The sequence below is a fragment of the Drosophila novamexicana genome, unplaced genomic scaffold (genome assembly GCF_003285875.2).
Source record: "Drosophila novamexicana strain 15010-1031.04,08,12 unplaced genomic scaffold, DnovRS2.1 tig00000817-arrow-arrow-pilon, whole genome shotgun sequence".
Classification (NCBI taxonomy): Eukaryota; Metazoa; Arthropoda; class Insecta; order Diptera; family Drosophilidae; genus Drosophila; species Drosophila novamexicana.
The window spans coordinates 931,925-950,361 of NW_020824827.1; the positions used below are offsets into that span (position 1 = coordinate 931,925).

Genomic DNA, 18,437 nt, shown 5'->3' on the forward strand with positions numbered 1-18,437 from the left:
ATTCGGGCCAAATATGTTGTTACATTTAAATGATCTGATTTAATCATTTGTGTAACAACATTCGCATTGCTTGTCAATCGATGCAATACATGCTGTAATTAAACAATTAAATATCCGTTTCGCAATCAGAGAGTGGCTTTTGCCAAAGCACTCTGTTCAATGCCTTTTTATAGTTTTGTCTCGAAATAGAAACATAGAAACATAGAACTCTCCAACCACAAGAGGATATTTATATATATATATATACTTAATCAAATCCCCGGTTTAGGGGGACTAGAACCGACTAGAACCTTTTACTTGTTTTCGATTTATTCTCAACAAAGATATCAAATAGGTCAGAAAGCTTGGAAATTAACTTTTTTGTCGATGCTAATTGATTCCTTGTCGGTTCGTTGATGAAAATTATGAAACAAGCACGTAGGAAAATAAAGAGACCTGATCGGTGGTAGGGTACAGAACGGGGTAGAATCAACACCTCTAGTATTCACAAAGTCGATCAGTCATACCAGAATCTGAAGATCTACTAGTGTGGTATATTTGTTATTGTTATTAACCTTACAAAATCATATATCTAAACATATAGAAGATAGTAATACACTTGATATTCATTAATCTTATTTTACAAGCATTATATACACACTGACAGTTATCTGAAAAATCTGTCAAACCCAAATTGTTATATTTGTTTATTCATGAAATAGTGCACCGGTAAATTGAGTGCACTGGCTAACTAGAAGCAAGTCCTGGGAAGTCCCTAGTCCTGACAGAGGTGTATGACGAATTGAATTCAGCACGTGCTTAAATTATATGTAAATAACACAATGTTGGAAGTGGACAAAATGTTGGAAAAATGCGGCGATTTCAATCGACAGCAGCTAATCATGCTGCTACTCTCTTCTCTGATCAGTTTACTATCGGCCATGCTTAACATATCCTACTTGATCATTTATAGTGTACCAAAGCATTGGTATGTAATAGAGCCCTGCATTGACTGAATCGAATCGCGTTTCGGATACCCGACTCAAATTTTATTGCCTCGATCCGTTTGAGTTGCAGAAAAATATATGTGTCGGTCAACTCGACCGAAAATTCGGCCCAATTAAAGAAATTAGCTCAATTCCAATTTCAATTGAGTATCCGAGTCTGATTTACATGAATTAACCGATGCAGGGCTCTAGTAGTAATAAGAATGTTTATAGCATGGCGTATACTTAACGTCTGTTCATAACACCCAGGTGTGCTGATGGACTGGGCTCGGGGCCTCCACCACCAAATGCAGACGAATGCAAGCCATTCTATACTAACTCAAGCACCTCTGGCACCTGCAAAAAGTACAACTATGAGCATTACATGGGCTATCAGAGTTTTATCAGTGAAATGAACTGGATATGCGATGAGAAGTCGAAACTTAGCAAGGGAAACTCCATGTTCTTGGCGGGATGCTTGATAGGCAGTCTAGTTATGGGCTATTTGGCAGATAGACTGGGTCGGGTGCCCATGCTTGTTTTTACCAATGTCATGACCATATTGAGCAACTTTTTGACAATCTTTGGCATGAGTCTGGAACTTTTTTGTATACTTCAATTCATTACCGGTTTCGTCATTAACGGGAACTTTGTGATTATTCGCATTCTTCGTGAGCAAAATAATTCCAGCGTTAGAGAATATTTAATTAATCGACAATCATCGCGCAGTTGTGGAATATATGCGTCCTTCTTTGCGCACCGTTTGCGTGAACATCTGTTACGGTTTCTTTTACTTTTTAGGCATAGTAATTTCACCTTGGATAGCGATCCTCACAGGTAGTTGGCGCCGTTTCATGCTTCTCGAAGCGCTGCCAATAATTGTGGTGCCGTTTTTCTTTTATTTTGTGCCGGAGAGCGTACAATGGCTGATATCAAGGCAGAAATATGACGAGGCTATAGAATCCCTGAGACGTGTGGCCAAGATTAATGGCCGCCAAATTGATGACAGCGTCTATGAGGAATTCATTAAGGACTGCAAATTAAGTCAGCAAAATACGAAGACCAATCCAAATCTGCTGCACCTCTTCAGGATGCCGCGCCTACGCCGCACCTTTTTAATAATGTTGCTTGAATTGTGAGTAGACATCTCATCGAATGAATAATTATGTCCAACAAACTGTTGTTTCTACGCCCTCATTCGCTCATCTACTTAGCTTCGTATATCCTTTCTACGACAATGTCGTCACTTATCATGTGAAGGGCCTTGGCATTTCTACATTTTTAATGGCCTCACTATCTATAACTCCTCTTCTGCCTGCAAACTTGACAGCAATTGTCCTTCAAGATCGCATCGGACGCAAGACGTTGGCTTTAACAATAGTGATCCTCAAGTGCATTTTCATGTTGATAACGGGCGTCGTCCTCTCATCCGCTGCTAATCGCTGTAAGTCTTGAATTGTTTTGTTGAATCTATTAAGTTTTTTGTGCTGAAGAACAGTTTCCATTATTTTGACAAAGTATTGCAAATTTTCACGCACGATGCATGAGTCAGTTGTTTGCAATCGTATTAATCAAATTATCACTTTATCGTTATGTTAACGGCCACATATCGATAAGTCATCGGTGTTTTGCCAAATACACTTTAATATTGCACGTGCATCAATAGCCGAGTCGATTTATCCATGTCCATCTGTGTGTCCGTCAGTCCGTAACTATGACCGCTAGGATTCTTTGGAATGTACGTCCTCCTAGTGACCGCGCAGCACGAGTTTGTTTCCGACAATCGCTAACTTGCCCCGTTTCCAAGTAATCGATAAAAATTAAAGTCGAAATCCTGCTCTTTGGGCAAATCTCATAAGTTATAAAACCTAGAGTCAGCAACCTCGACATGTAGCTTCTAGAATAGTATATATATACATGTTTTTATCTATTTATTAAATAGTCGTCGAAAACGAGTGTCTTCCTAATCATTCAACATATCAAATTATAAAAATTAAGTGCTAAAAGCATAATTAGAAAACACAATTTTCTAAAAGCATCAGCAATGGAGTTGTTGGCCACGTGGTTGGGGCAGCTAGCGAAAATTGCAGGAGTTTATTTACATGTAGACAAACACAGATACGCGTCATTGTTGAATTCTATCAACTGCATTGCAATTGCGATTGTTTTGTATGTGTTGCTATTTTAATTCGTTTTTTCCGCTGGGAGTCAATTGGCGGTGGCAAGAAGTGCGATCTGTTACAGGTTCGAGTCCCATCGGCGGAAGTTTTTTTTTTCTTTTTTCATTTATTTGACCGTTACCTGCATTTGCTACTACCAAAAGAGGTACTATGCTAGTCGGCAGCTCTCGACTAGATCCTCTTACTTGTTTTATATTGATAATACAAAATCAATGCATATCGCTGGGTAACATTTACTTAGGAAATTACAAGTTATTGGTGCTCAAGTGACAACTAATATTTAGTAGATTAACATAGTAAACCAATTTAAAAACAAACAAATTTTCTTAAATTTTGCATTAAGTTTCGCTTACAATACTTGCCAGCAATCAAAACTATGCCGACTTTGTGTATTCTCGCCCACAGCGCCAAGAACTCTATTTACGTTTTATGTCATTGGGAGCGTTTTTAGTTATCTTGCCTTTTTTTTTAATATTCAGTACACCATAGAGCTTATTCCGACATGTGTGCGTGGTCAGGCATTGGGTTCTCTCTATTCCATAAGCTATGCGTTAGAAATATTCAATGATTGCATTTCGAGCATGCATAACATCTTTTTCCCGCTGCCGGAAATCATTTTGGCCGTGCTCACTTTGCTGGGTGCCTGCTTAGTCTTACTGCTGCCGGAGACACTGGATCGCACGCTGCCCAGTTCCCTGGAGGATGGCGAGCAGCTTGGCATTGACGAGCATTGGTACACATTTAGGTGCATGGAGAAGCGCAAGCAGCTGGTAAATCGACTCGCTCCGGCAGTTGCTTTTTATACCATCTAATTTTTCCCACCCAGGTGGAGCTTGATAGCTCGTTGGCACCGCGAAACGTGATATAAGAAGGTAGAGTATTTCTGTTCTATTCCAATTGCTTTTCTTGAACTTTGAATATCATTGTTCCACCAAAACTCAAACTTGCTTGTTCCCACCTCGACCCCACATATTCTAATTTATCGGTAGGTATGCCTATACCCTCATCCTTATATCTATATATGTATTACCATACATTTTATATAATATTACCATAATTTTTTGTCGGTATCTTGTTCCATTTCCAAAATATTGGATACTAATTGATATTGAGACTTGGTTTTCTAAGTAAAATTCGTGAGCTATAGGACCTAGACATCCCGAATCTGGTATGTATTTGGAGTGTATCTTTTTTGGATATTCCCCCACATATTGAAAATAATAAATTTTTAATGTTAGAGCCTATTGATTTAACTTGACCCACATTTGATAGCCATACTTATGCATTCAAACTTTTATTAAGATCGGACAAAAATAGAGGTTATTCAACATTAAATTTCCAATACTTTTTAATATCGGACAACAATATCATATAGAACGGAAAGATCGGTGGAGAAGTGGGTTCTTATAATGCAAAATATTCTGTTTTCAAAGATACTTCAACAAAATTTCAATTACTGGAAGGAAGGAATGCATCAAATCTTAGGCGTGCTGAAAATATCCTTACTTTCTCAATTTTACCTGATTTTCGATTGAAATAGTCGAGTCGACGACCGACTCAATTTTTTGTCCGCTACTTGATATATTTGAAACCTTACTTGCGCGACAAATATTCTTTCGAATATGCGAAACACGTTTTAGTGTATTCCATGCAGGGCTCTGTGCTGAAAATTATCTCCCTAGCATTACAACACACTCAGACAATTCTCTGTAATACCTATCAAATCTAAATCATAACATTTAGCGGTTTCTCGAAGCGTTAAATGTCAGTCTCTGTTCTTATCACAGGCACACAGCTAGTATAAATGCAGCAGATGCTTTAAACATAAATAAGACGATGTTGGAAGTGAACAAAACAAAACAAATACTCGCTAGTCTGCTGAATGAGATCTTGACCATGCATTACGAATCTTAAGCGATAATCAATGTTGTGGTATGTAAAAGAACCATATTTATTACATGGCGTATACTTAACGTTTGTCAATAACACCCAGGTGTGCTCATGGCCTAGGCTCGGGGGCACCACCATCAAATCGACATTTACCCAGCGAAACGAACTGGATGTGCGATAAGGCGTGGAAACAATCTGGAAGAGTCTTCGCTGTGTGTTAAGCACTCTTGTTCTGGACTATATGGGGGACAGAGTGCTTTGGCTGCCCACTCGTATTTTGGCCAGTCTCAATTCTATGATGGGTACTTTTTGTCAATCTTTGGTACAAGTCTGTTTTCTGGATATTTCGGACTATTCAATATTGTACATTCTGCGTGAGTGCAAGGATAATGGCTTTAATTTTTACTTTCACATTATCCTCCCACTCACATATAAATGTATAAGTGTATCAGGGTATAACTGAGCCCATTAAAAATTGATAACAAGTATGAGGTTCTAGTCTGGAGCTCCCGACTAGGGGATACCCTGAAGCCTCTTCTTCCAACATCACATCACAACATCACAACAAACTCGATCTGCGCGGGAACTAGGAGCATCTACATCTAAAATTTCAAGTCTCTATATCTTATAGGTTCTGAGATCCTTGCGTTCATACATACGGACGGACGGACGGACGGACAGACAGACGGACATGGCTAGATCGACTCGGCTATTGATGCTGATCAAGAATATATATACTTTATGGGGTCGGAGATGCTTCCTTCTGCCTTTACATACATTTGGATTTTGCACAAATACAATATACCCTTGTACCCATTTTTAATGGGTTCAGGGTATAAAAAGGGTATAATATCTTTGCGCAAATTAATGTACAGAGAAATCTGCATTTTTTACACTGTGACATTTGCTTCAAATGAGCCTGATGTTTGCTCCAAATGAGCCTGCGATCAAGGTCGACTACAAGGTAGCGAAGACCGTCTTTATGCTCAAGGAGTTCTCCTTGGAGGAACACCTAACGACGTGTCTCTATCTGGAGAACACCTATTTCTGCTTGTTGATGACAATTCGCCACGTCTCAAACACGTGAAGGCATTTTAGCAGATGGTCTTTGGCTTTGGAGAGGATTGCTGTGTTGTCGGCGAACGTGGCGAGGTTGAAGCTATCGGAATGCTCTAGTATCGTCTGATCTACCCTCGGCATGTCGGCTGTCTAAAGAATGTAGAGCCACGGAGCAAGGACTCTATGAAGCTGTGGAATACTACACATAAAATAGAGTAGGCGGAAGAAAAGTTTTTAGTTTGAGCAATACTCGAAGTTCTCGAAGCTTTCAAGGATTAAATCTCCGATCTCAATGTCTATGAAGACTAAGAATCAATTGTAAGTGTTGCTGTTGAGTAGAGGCGGTTACAAGTAGAGCGGTACATTACGAAGTCGAATCATAATGAGCGAAATAATGTTTTTATTTTTATTTATTTTTGTTTACTGGTGGAAGGGTACAAAACAACACTACTAGTATTAGTCATACCAGAGTTTGAAGATCTACTTGTGTCTACAAAATCATATATCTATAAATATAGTACGTATTTATACATATATAGTAATACACTTGATATTCATTAATCTTACTTTAAAAGCATTATACACACACGACTGTTACCTGAAAAATCTGTCAAACCTAAATTATTAAACTTGTTTTTTTCATGAAATAGTGCAGCACTACAAGTAAGGGGAAGGTTCACGCACGTGCTAGAAATTTATGTAAATAACACAATGTTGGAAGTGGACAAAATGTTGGAAAAATGCGGCGATTTCAATCGACAGCAGCTAATCATGCTGCTACTCTCTGCTCTGATCAGTTTACTATCGGCCATGCTTAACATATCATACTCGATCATTTATACTGTGCCAAAGCATTGGTATGTAATAGAGCCCTGCATTGACTGAATCGATTCGCGTTTCGGATACCCGACTCAAATTGTATTGCCTCGATCCGTTTCAGTTTGAGCAGAAAAATATATGTGTCGGTCAACTCGACCGAAAATTCGGCTCAATTAAAGAAATAAGCTCAATTCCAATTTCAATTGAGTATCCGAGTCTGATTCACATGAGTTAACCGACGTAGGGCTCTAGTATTATTAGAAATGTTAATAGCATGGCGTATACTTAACGTCTGTTCATAACACCCAGGTGTGCTGATGGACTGGGCTCGGGGCCTCCACCACCAAATGCAGACGAATGCAAGCCATTCTATACTAACTCAAGCACCTCTGACACCTGCAAAAACTACAGCTATGAATCATACATGGGCTATCAGAGTTTTGTCAGTGAAATGAACTGGATATGTGATAAGGCGTGGAAAATGAAACTGGGAAACAACATTGCACGTGCGGGCTGCGCGATAGGCAATCTAGTTATGGGCTATTTGGCAGATAGACTGGGTCGGGTGCCAATACTTGTTTTTGCCAATGTCATGACCATATCGGACAACTTTTTGACAATTTTTGGCATAAGTCTGGAACTTTTTTGTGTTGTTCAATTTATTACCGGTTTTGTCGTTATCAGCAACTTTTCGATTATTCGCATTCTTAGTGAGCAATTAATTCCAGCGTTAGAGAATATTTAATTAATCGACAATAATCCCGTAGTTGTGGAATATATGCGTCCTTCTTTGCGCACCGTTTGCCTGAACATCTCTTATGGTTTCTTTTTCTGTTTGGGCATGATAATTTCACCTTGGATAGCGATCCTCACAGGTAGTTGGCGCCGTTTCATGCTTCTCCAAGCGCTGCCAATAATTGTGGTGCCGTTTTTCTTTTATTTTGTGCCGGAGAGCGTACAATGGCTGATCTCAAGGCAGAAATATGACGAGGCTATAGAATCCCTGAGACGTGTGGCCAAGACTAATGGCCGCCAAATTGATGACAGCGTATATGAGGAATTCATTGAGGACTGCAAATTAAGTCAGCAAAATACGAAGACCAATCCAAATCTGCTGCACCTCTTCAGGATGCCGCGCCTACGCCGGACCTTGTTAATTTTGTTGTTTGAATAGTGAGTAGACATCTCATTGAATAAACTTTCTAATGTACATCACTCTCTTTCTATGCCCTCATACGCACATCTAAATAGCTTCGTATTTTCTTTCTACATCAGTATCATCACTTATCGTTTGAGTGGTGTTGAGATTTCGCGTTTTGTAATTATCTCACTGTCTGCAACTGCCTTATTGCCTTCCAGCTTGGCAGCAATTGTCCTGCAAGATCGTATCGGACGCAAGACGTTGGCTTTTACAATAGTGATCCTCATGTGCATTTTCATTTTGGTATCGGGCGTCGTCTTCTCAACCGCTGCTAATCGTTGTAAGTCCTATATATATTTGTTAAATGTATTTTGGCAGTGACGCTGTTAGAGCCTATAGCTTATAAGAAGGGTGTTAGTAGAGAAAATAGAGTAAACCTTACAAAAAATAGGAAAAAGGAAAGAAAGAAAGAAAGTTGGTAATAAAGTAAATAAATTTTAACTAAATATTTAGAATGTTAGGTTAATAGGATAAAGAGATAGTAATTGAAAATCGACGACCTGGTGCGGGAAAATTTACAGCCTGTCCGAAAAGCTATGCCCCTGCTTATAGCTGGGAGTGGTCAGTGAGATCCCGATGGTTTATAATTCCTGGTAGGTCTAAATATATATATCAAATAACTTTCACCACCTCCCCATTACCAGCACATAGCTATAAATCAAGTAAGAAAATCACCAATTTGAATTGGTAAATGTAGAAAATGTCAGCAAGATCGGTAAGAAACACAAAAGTTATTCAAGAAAATGTGTTTTGTGCTGGCCACGTGGTTGGGTCAGTTAGCGAAAATTGCAAGAATTTCTGTATACTTTTAGACAAACAGAGATGCGCGTCTATACTTAATTCTATAAACAGCATTGCAATTGCGATTGTTTTGTATGTGTTGCTATTTTAATTCGTTTTTTTCCGCTGGGAGTCAATTGGCGGTGGCAAGAAGTGCGATCTGTTACGTGTTCGAGTCAAATCGGCGGAAGCTTTTTTTTTCATTTATTTGTATTAGCAGTAAAGCAAACGCGCTCGTACCGTGATCTGCATTTGAGGGTTCAGGGTATTCGCTAGTCGGGAGCTCTTGACTAGATCCTCTTACTAATTAATATAGCTGGGTAACATTTATTGGTGTGCAAGTGAAAATTAATATTTAATTAAAATATTAATTGTGGAGTAACATAGGAAAACAAGTTGAGAACAAACAAATTGTTTTAAATTTTTTATTTGGTTTCGCTTACAATACTTGCCAGCAATCAAAACTATGCCAACTTTGTGTATTCTCGCCCACAGCGGCAAGAACTCTATTCACGTGTTATGTTATTGGGATGTTTTTTCACAGCCTTGCCGTCAACTCAAATACGCAGTACACCTTGGAGCTACTTCCAGCTTGTATTCGTGGTCAGGCATTGGGTGCACTCTTTACCATGGACCTTGCGAGCCTAATATGGGCAAATTGCATTTTCGATATGCGCAAAATCTTCATCCTGCTGCCGGAAATCATTCTGGGCGTGCTCACATTGCTGGTTGCCGGATTGATCCTGCTGCTGCCGGAGACACTAGATCGCACGCTACCCAGTTCACTGCAGGATGGCGAGCAGCTTGGCATTGACGAGCATTGGTACACATTTAGGTGCATGGAGAAGCGCACACAGCCCGTAAATCGACTCGCTCCGGCATGTGGCAAGTTGCTTTCTAAACCATCTAATTTTTTCTTTTTCTTAGGAAGAGCTTGATAGCCCGTTGGCACCGCAAAATAGTATATAAGAGAGAATCCCGCAATATTTTGAATTCCACGTCTCAAGTAGATAGACAATTACAAATTTTACTGGTAAATAAATAAATGCTAAAAATATTCCTCGTCTTCTATGAAAATCATTAGTACGCCATGCTTTTGCCCTCAAAATTGTATTAAGATCGGACAAAAAACAGAGGTTATTCCAATACTGTTCAACATCGGACAACTGTATCATATGCTATAGAATATATGGGTGAAGCTTGAAGCTGGGTTGACAAACAGCGTATCACATAGTCGGGCAGTCTACACTAGAATGCTCGTCGTCTTTTTAGTTTAGGTTTCACTTTCCTGGCAGTCGCACAGCCCACGCACTTTACCTTTGTCTGGAACACCTACGGCAAGTTGGCCAAGAGAACGGAACGAGGCCATTTCTCTGTTTCGGACATGTGCAAAACGGGCATTTAATGTCCTCTGAGTGCGCGTAGCTGCTTGAAAAGCCTTTGTCAGCGCTCGTCACAGGCACACACATTAAAGCTATGCTTAAGGGTGTAGGAAAGGAGGGGGCGAATCGGTGCACCAAACTAACCCGCCGCGCCGCTTTGGCGTTGTCTGCGTGTGCTAACCCATTTGTTAAATGTAGTGTAATGGTTTGTTACGAGTTGCGTTTAGTTAAGTTTCATAGTTTTTCGAGTTTTAGGCAACATTTGCACTAATGACTGCACACGCATGCTCTGCATAAACACATGCTGGAGATATACTAAACTGAACACGAATAAATGAAATACACTTGTAGCTAAAATTTAATCATTTCACACATTTCGAAGAGCATAAAAAAATCTCACACACACACAAGAACAAAGTCAAGATTTCAGCGCGCGCGCGTGTTGGAAGCACATAAAATGATTTTTTTTTCATTCTATTTTTATTTTGCAGAACTAAACACATTTTCAATGCCCCCTGTGTATGAGTGTGTGTGTGTGTGTGTGTGTGTTGGTGAAAAATATATATAAAGAAATAAAAAGAAATTCGCACGCAACTGTCAATGGCTGCGTACTTATTTGCAAGCGCCAACATCTTCTGAAACCCTCCGCCCATCCTTCAGCATAGGAAGAAGAAGAAGCAAAAAGCTCCGCCACCCCACCATCGTAGGCCACCCCAAATGTGCTATCCCCAGTGACAACGTCTGCTTGACTGTTGGGTCTTGGGTAATATTTTATGCAAATTGCAAGTTAAGTGTGAAAATAGTAGTGATTGGTTTAATTCAGCATTGCCAACCAAATGTTCATAGATGAGAGCGGCGGCAAGGGCGGCGGCAAAAGGAAAAAAGGAAGCTGAAAAACTGCAGAAACAGCAGAAAATCAGCAGAGCTGGGAATTCCAAATACTAAAATGACAATTTCCAAACGAAGCACCGAAGCGGCAGCAAAGAAAAACAGACAAACCAATCCGGCAAAGAAGTGCAACGAATTTCTAATACCCTAACCAAAAAAAGAACACTAACTAACTATACAGAAACTTGTTTAAAAATTCTATGAAAATTGAATTTACAGACAGTTAATTTAAAAATGGAGACAACATACAATTCGAATAAGGAATTCTAAAAACAAATAAATACAAGCACGTATAATATGATTATACTTATTATTGTTTTAAAGATTTAAGTAATGTAATCATGCTGGTCAATTAATTCTTAAATCATAATAGATATAGCACTTTCTCAGATGAAGCAATAATTTATGTGGAGAATTTGTAACATAATAATCATACATAATAATATTTTTGCAAATTCATTAACAGCCAATATCTTATCTTATTTGAGGAAAGATAATATTTTCTAAATTAATTAATAAAAAAATTATCAACAATATTAATTAATTTTTTTTAATAATTTTTAGTTGCATTTATTGCTTTCCAACACTTTTAAATCTCCTTCAAATTGCCCAATTCCAATAAAATCATTATATTTATCACATTTATTTTTAGCTGCCAGTTTTTATAAGAGATAAATCACAAATTAAAAGTATCTAACAGTCTAGAAGCTGATGATAGAGTTTAATGCACAAGGGCATCAAAAGGCAGACATACAAATGCACTGCAGAGATTTTCATTGTCATGTAGCAAAGTCAGTGGGCAAGACATACAGAGAAATGGTGTTAAGATGAGAGCGAGAGAGAGAAAGCAAGAGAGAAACGCAGAGAGAGAGAGAGAGAGTGAAATAAGCAGAGAAAGCAACACGCAAGCTGGTTCCATCAGCGCTCAGCGCTGTCGCCGGTCGCTTAGTTTATTTTTTGGCTTTTGTTTTTTTTTTTTTTAAATTTGTACTCTGTTTTTTTTTTTTTCTTTCTGGTATTCCGACTAGTGCGCTTAAGCATTTAGCTGATGTAACATCCCAGGCGAGCCAAGCAAACCGCCACGCCCCCTTGCCCCGCCGCCCCAACGACAGCATGTTGAGCTCAGTATGGCGGAATGTCCTTGTCAGCATTTTGCGCAGTTAAATTTTTTTTCTACAAACTTTTTTTTTTTTGGTAAAATCTATTTTTCATCTTGGATTATGTGAATACATGAATAGAAAGCAGGAACATTTTATTGTCACTGTCGAAGCTCGTTTGTTGTTGCTGTGCAAAACTACTAGACTTCAATTCCCCCCCCTCCCCCTTTGCTTAACCCAAAAACATTAATCAAATATCCGCAATATTTGTTATCGCAGCTAAATGCCCCAATGCTAAAATGCCGCCCAGTTGACCTTCATTCGGTTCCCATTGTGGAATTGGAATTTGCGTGCCGGAGATATGTCAGCTCATTCATTTGTTGCGCATTCGTCCACTGTGAGAATGGTGAGCTAGGCCAAAGCTTTGTGTTTTGCTCTTCATTAGAGGCAGCAGCCACAAATGGTGGCAAGTAGACGCACACACACGCCCAGCAAAGTATGCAATGAAGCATGCGCTGCCAGTGGACATGTTTGAATGTGCAGATATACATGTGCTGGCAGGTATGTGTAGGTGTGTGTGTGTGTGTGTGTGTGTGTGTGTGTGTGTGTGTGTGTGTGTGTGTGTGTGTGTGTGTGTGTGTGTGTGTGTGTGTGTGTGTGTGTGTGTGTGTGTGTGTGTGTGTGTGTGTGTGTGTGTGTGTGTGTGTGTGTGTGTGTGTGTGTGTGTGTGTGTGTGTGTGTGTGTGTGTGTGTGTGTGTGTGCAGCTGCCTGCAATCGTAATTTCAATAAAAGTAGTTACGTGCACGTTGAAATTTTAATTGAAAGCACCAACCACACGCCAAGTGCGACCTCGTTCGCTGCGCCAGCTGTGCGACCCGACCCTCATCAAAACTGAAATCGGAACAAAAGCAGCGACATTTTGCATCCTTTAAAGCTGAAAGGATTACATTTTTGCCGTGCTAGTTGTCCCAATGGCAAACGATACATGCAACCACGAATTCCTTTCTACACATATCAACAAGGCATACTTTTATATTAGGTATATCAGGCTTTAAATGAAGAAAAGAGCAAAAACTTCATTTATTTATGATGCTGTAATTGTGTGTCGACATTTCATTTCTTTCAGAATCATATCAACAAAGTCTAGCTTAGACTTATACTGAAGCTTTACTTTGCTTCGAATGTAAGCCCTAAGACGCGGTTCTAGAACGTTTAAATGACAAGCCCCAACAATAAAATGAGCAGTAGCCGGTTCAACTCCAGCAGCATCTGTAGTTGTTGCAATAAAAATTAATATTATACATATTAATTTTGTTTGTGCTGTTATATGCATTCCTTTGCGGGTTCTATACAGCACAGCACGTACAAAGTTTAGATGAAGGAAGACTAAGCTATACTAAATTGAACACCTTAAGTGAATTAGTTGGAATTTATACAGTTTGAACTGGCAATCGTTGTTTGTACTTCACATTAGCTGCTTGAGTGACAAGCAGAAGCTGTTTCAACTGAGAGAATGGCAGGAAGAAAGGATACAAAACATTGACCGCAAACTAAGTCGTTAAAACAAAGAATTCTACCCAACAACAGCTTAAAGTAACTTTGCAGCACGTTTCTTTCGGCTGCTGTCAATTGCAAGTTTGCATGTAAAGCGCCAAACTTTATGCCAAAGTTTTGCAATTCTATATAAGTGCAGGCGCACAGACAAGCCAACAAGTACATGGTATATAGATATGCATATGCATTCTGATTCCCAAAGAGCGTGCATGCAAATGTTGCCGACAGGCCAAAGGCGCAACTATTGAACAACATTCCGATCGGGCTCAGATGTCGTAAAACTTTATGTGGCAGCAGCAACTCCCCAAATGAGTTGAGTTTTGGGCTAGGTAAACAGCTGGGGTGGTATCGTTAACAGGCCAAAACAGGCCACTCCACAGCCATTTAATCTATTTATCAAGCAATCGTTGCCACAACCCAAGGACATTTATTGATTACATTGATGAAGCTGCCTGCCAACCTGCTGGCTTGCCAGCTTGGCCAAATATTTGCCAATATTGGGCCGATCAGTGAGTGACCCACCTGGCTCTGAATGCTGAAGCCGCAGGCTCTGAAAATCAATATGCGCTGGAACTATGTGCGGCGGCAATCTTTATAATTGATTGCTTAATAAACATGCAGACTTAACCAGAAAACTTGGCCAATATGCAGCAAAAACTTTACGCAGCGCAGCAAATTATGCAAATGCACTTGACTACGGCTGCCTGGCTGCCCGGCTGACTGGACACGGGCCTGCCCCCCTCTCCGCACAACCTCACTGTCTGGCCCGTGCAGTGCTTAATGGTGCAACACGCCCTGCTCAATGGGCCGAGCACATAATTTTCGCACAACGCCCCTGTAAAAACCGCAGCTCATCAAAGTTGGTTCGAACACAAATGAAAGTTTTGTAGCAACTGGCAGGCGCTGCGCCTGCTGCTGGCCGGGCTGCCACTGACAAGCGTTTGGCAACGTTTGGCTACAGTAGCCAGGACGCAGGCTTTATAAAATCAACTCGCCAGCAATCCACACACAAAGGAAGCTGCCAAACGGAGCGAGGGGCGAGTGTGCGGCAAATGAGTTGGCCGAATTGCAAAAGCAAAGTTTTGGCTTCTAACCTCTTTTGTGGCATCACGTTAAGGTGGCGCCAAAGACGTGGCGTGACCAAAAGTTAAGTTTTTTTTTCTCTATACTTTTTAACAGTTGCTGTGACGCTGCCTTTGCCTGTGTACCTGCTCGACTGTCCCAAGCCAACTGGCCGACGCGTTCGCAACAAACATGGCAATTGCGGCAAGTTTTGGCCCAAAAGAACTTTGTGGTCTGTCTGTTTTGGCTGTGTGTTTGGTGCGGGGGTCTGGCCAAACGGCAGCTCATAAATTTCAAAAATTTGAAAACAACAACAAATATTTTTCACGCGCTGACCGAAATTATTTTAAATCACCTGCTGCCCGGCATTTATCATTAGAGAGCAGCCTCAGCCTCTCCCTCTCCCTCTCTCTCTCTCTCTCTCTCTCTCTCTCTCTCTCTCTCTCTCTCTCTCTCTCTCTCTCTCTCTCTCTCTCTCTCTCTCTCTCTCTCTTTCTTTCGCCAGCAAGTCAGACGAGCCGGCGCCCAAAAACTTCCAACTCCCTGGTCCAAGTACAGCATGCTCAAGATTTGCGAAGAGCACTTTATTTTCCGCAGGACAGTGGCACGCCCCCAAACCCTAGAGCAGACACCACGCTCATAATGCTTCTTGCTGCTGCTGCTGATGTTATTTTGCCATTTTCGCGCTTGGTCGAGGAAAAACTGTTTTGTTATCACAGTGATAAATGGAAAATTATTTTGAATCGAGCAACTACTTAAAAGAATTCCCAAAGGTTGTAATAAATTTGTGCACACACACACACACTAGCACTCAAACACAAGGACTACACACACACAAGAAATAGTACATATAGCACTAGCTGGTCGAAGGACATGAACATAATGCTGGCAAAGCTTTGCGGTTTGCTTCGTAATGTCCTGCAAGATAAAAAGGTGATTGACGAACCGAAAGCAAAAGTCATGGCCAAAGCTTTGGCTCAGCAAATGCATTTGTCGTTTGCCCGTAAAACTAGTCAAAATGTGAATGTGAGTGTTTGTGTGTGTGGGTGTGCGACAGTTCGCAGAATAACACATTAAAGGTATTTCAAGCACATTTGCAATGCACTGTCTTTAAGCTTCGACACGCGGCAAATAAAAATTTCCAATTTTTGTACGAATAGGGAATACTCTTCTTCCATCTATACATCTGCATGCAAAAACACACAACTAAACACACACACAAGCAAATAAGCTTTCAGCAAGGCTGTGCTTCTTCTTGCCCAAGTCCCACATTATGAGAAATGCTTTTGTGATTTATTTCGGTTCTTTTTAGTCTGATATTTTTGCAATTTTTAGGGTTTAAAATGGGCATAGAAAAGTGTAAGGCTCCCAAGATCGAATCATTCACAGATGACTGAACTCTTCGCCCTGATCAGGAATATATATGCCGCATGGAATCACAGATACTTTCCTCCGCCTCTTATTTCCAAACTCAACTCTTCGCCCTGACCAGGAATATATATGCCGCATGGAATCACAGATACTTTCCTCCGCCTTCCAAACAGGGTATAATAAGGGACAGACAGCAATCGCTGCCATCCCGCCGTACAGATTACAGCGTTATAAGACGGCAGGTAACATCTATTTTGATTTCATTTAGTAAAAAAATAGCCTCCAAGCTGAAGCTCAAAGCAGTCGTCGTTCGCATTTACTTGCTGGCAGCCAAAACCGCAGTTAAAGTAAACATTTTTTTTTTTTTGTTCATTTCAACGTTTTTCCACTTTCTGTTCTTGGCCATTTCTCAATTAGTTGAGCTTAATTTAAATTTGCTTCGAGTCCTTGTTACACAATTCTCCAATTCTCAAGTAAATGCACATTTAAGGCCCTCCAATTAAAGTTGCTGGCAAGTGCTTTTATAAATTAGCAACGGTCAAAACACTTTTCAATGTGCCCCACACGGCGTATGCGTAATATACGCTGTCTACGAGACTTTAAACAGATTAACATGTGGCCTATTACCATTTTTTAAACTCGAGATAATGCTTTGAACGTAGTTGTATTACATCAGCAAGATATTATTTAGTATATTTGAAGAAATTGCCCAGCATTGCCCGGGTCAAATGACAACGTTTTATCGTAATAGTTCGAAGAGTTTGAAGACATGCCAGATAGCTCAAGTTTTCATGCTTTGCATTTGGCTTATATAATATCACATTAAATTTTATTACCAATACAAATATTTTGCCACTCGATGTGACGGTCGTTTTGATTCCAAACTTCGAGCTTAGGTTTAGCCCTGCCAAAGAAAACATTGCAACATTGTTATTGATTAAATGTTGAATTGAAGAAATATGCTTATAATTATTATGAAGTTTCATCGATTTCTTTGTGGTCTTTTTTATGTTTAACAACAATTAATCCTAACGAGTAATAACTATTTCAAACTGATAACCAGCCGACTGTTAGTCCATTTAACATCTCGTTGTGCTTATTATATTTTATTTAAGATTTACTTTTCTCAGATTCTAGTTTTAGGTAAGCAAGCAGTTAGTGAATATCTATCGAAATTCTGTACAACTTAGCCTTTAGAATGCCGCTTATTCTTACTATTTGATAACACAACAGGCTAGATGCATGTGAACTGTTTCAGAGTTTCCTTTCAATTGTTTACTTTGTGCCCAGTTTCTTCGGGCTTTAGTTCACAAATTTTGCTTACTTTTCGAAGGCCTTGTTACCCATCTTGTTATCCCTTAAATCCAGCATACCATTGCGTATCCATTTTTCAAAGCGTCGCACGCTTAAACTTACGCACAAAAAGTGTAACTTTGGCATTAACTCAAATCTAATTAAGCTCCCAGCACGCCCACAGCTTCGCACTCCATCAATCTGCTCCATCTGTGCCCCTCTCTCTCTCTCTCTCTCACCCGCTCTCTCTCTCTCGCTTTCTCTCTCGACGCTCTGGTGGATTGTTCGACCCACACGGGGGACTCAATTCATTCGAAGGTCAGTTTAAAGAGCACGCTGCTGCGCACGAATGGTCCAATCAGCTGCAACATTGTTGGCTGAAAGGCTGCATTTAAGCAGCGCAGATTTGGGCAACAGTGTCGTCAATTTAATGCCATCAGCATCGCAGCTGGCCGTAAAACTCGGTTTAAGCTGCCGAAGGTGCTGCCTAGTTAAACCGAAACGCATAAACCCATTAGCGCATACAGTGGATAGGGTATATGCATATATATATATATTTTGTTTTAGTGTCCAGATTCGCTCAGTCACAAGCCGCGAACCACGCCCTTTCCAATGTGGCAAATATGGCAGCATGTAATTCAACTTATCAGCGCACCAAGCACAAAACTTTTCTCATCTACTTAACGCAGATAAGCGGCTGGCATTTCTTTTTTGCTGCTTTTTATACCCTAGAAAGGATGCAGTGGGTATAATGGTCTTGGGCAAATGCATGTAACAGGCGGAAGGAAGGAAACACCTGCGACCCTTTAAAGGATATTATCGAATATCGAATTTGAGACATGTTTCTTTAAGCATAACGGGAAAACTATAAGAGCCAGATACACCTAACTTGGTA

At 40.2% G+C, this 18,437-nt stretch overlaps 2 protein-coding genes across 6 annotated transcripts; both read left to right on the plus strand.

Annotated features, from left to right (window-relative positions):
• Nucleotides 1-650: 650 nt before the first annotated feature.
• Nucleotides 651-5,487, plus strand: LOC115764033 (solute carrier family 22 member 6-like). Of its 2 annotated transcripts, XM_030706868.1 has the most exons (8): nucleotides 651-967; nucleotides 1,236-1,636; nucleotides 1,695-2,100; nucleotides 2,180-2,409; nucleotides 3,551-3,915; nucleotides 3,972-4,017; nucleotides 4,933-5,077; nucleotides 5,139-5,487. In XM_030706868.1, exons 1-6 carry the CDS (start codon nucleotides 822-824, stop codon nucleotides 4,011-4,013), a joined length of 1,590 nt encoding a protein of 529 aa, XP_030562728.1. In that variant the 5' UTR covers nucleotides 651-821; the 3' UTR covers nucleotides 4,014-4,017; nucleotides 4,933-5,077; nucleotides 5,139-5,487. The 2 variants fall into 2 exon arrangements, with proteins under 2 accessions (XP_030562728.1, XP_030562729.1); XM_030706869.1 differs by lacking the exons at nucleotides 3,972-4,017; nucleotides 4,933-5,077; nucleotides 5,139-5,487 and having other exon boundaries at nucleotides 3,625-3,802.
• Nucleotides 5,488-6,283: 796 nt separating this feature from the next.
• Nucleotides 6,284-9,921, plus strand: LOC115764041 (solute carrier family 22 member 3-like). Of its 4 annotated transcripts, none has more exons than XM_030706878.1 (7): nucleotides 6,285-6,412; nucleotides 6,745-6,951; nucleotides 7,223-7,623; nucleotides 7,681-8,086; nucleotides 8,165-8,394; nucleotides 9,390-9,754; nucleotides 9,822-9,921. In XM_030706878.1, exons 1-7 carry the CDS (start codon nucleotides 6,387-6,389, stop codon nucleotides 9,861-9,863), a joined length of 1,677 nt encoding a protein of 558 aa, XP_030562738.1. In that variant the 5' UTR covers nucleotides 6,285-6,386; the 3' UTR covers nucleotides 9,864-9,921. The 4 variants fall into 4 exon arrangements, with proteins under 4 accessions (XP_030562741.1, XP_030562738.1, XP_030562740.1 ...); XM_030706880.1 differs by having other exon boundaries at nucleotides 6,287-6,412; nucleotides 8,273-8,394; XM_030706881.1 differs by lacking the exon at nucleotides 9,822-9,921 and having other exon boundaries at nucleotides 6,284-6,412; nucleotides 9,439-9,628.
• Nucleotides 9,922-18,437: the final 8,516 nt, after the last annotated feature.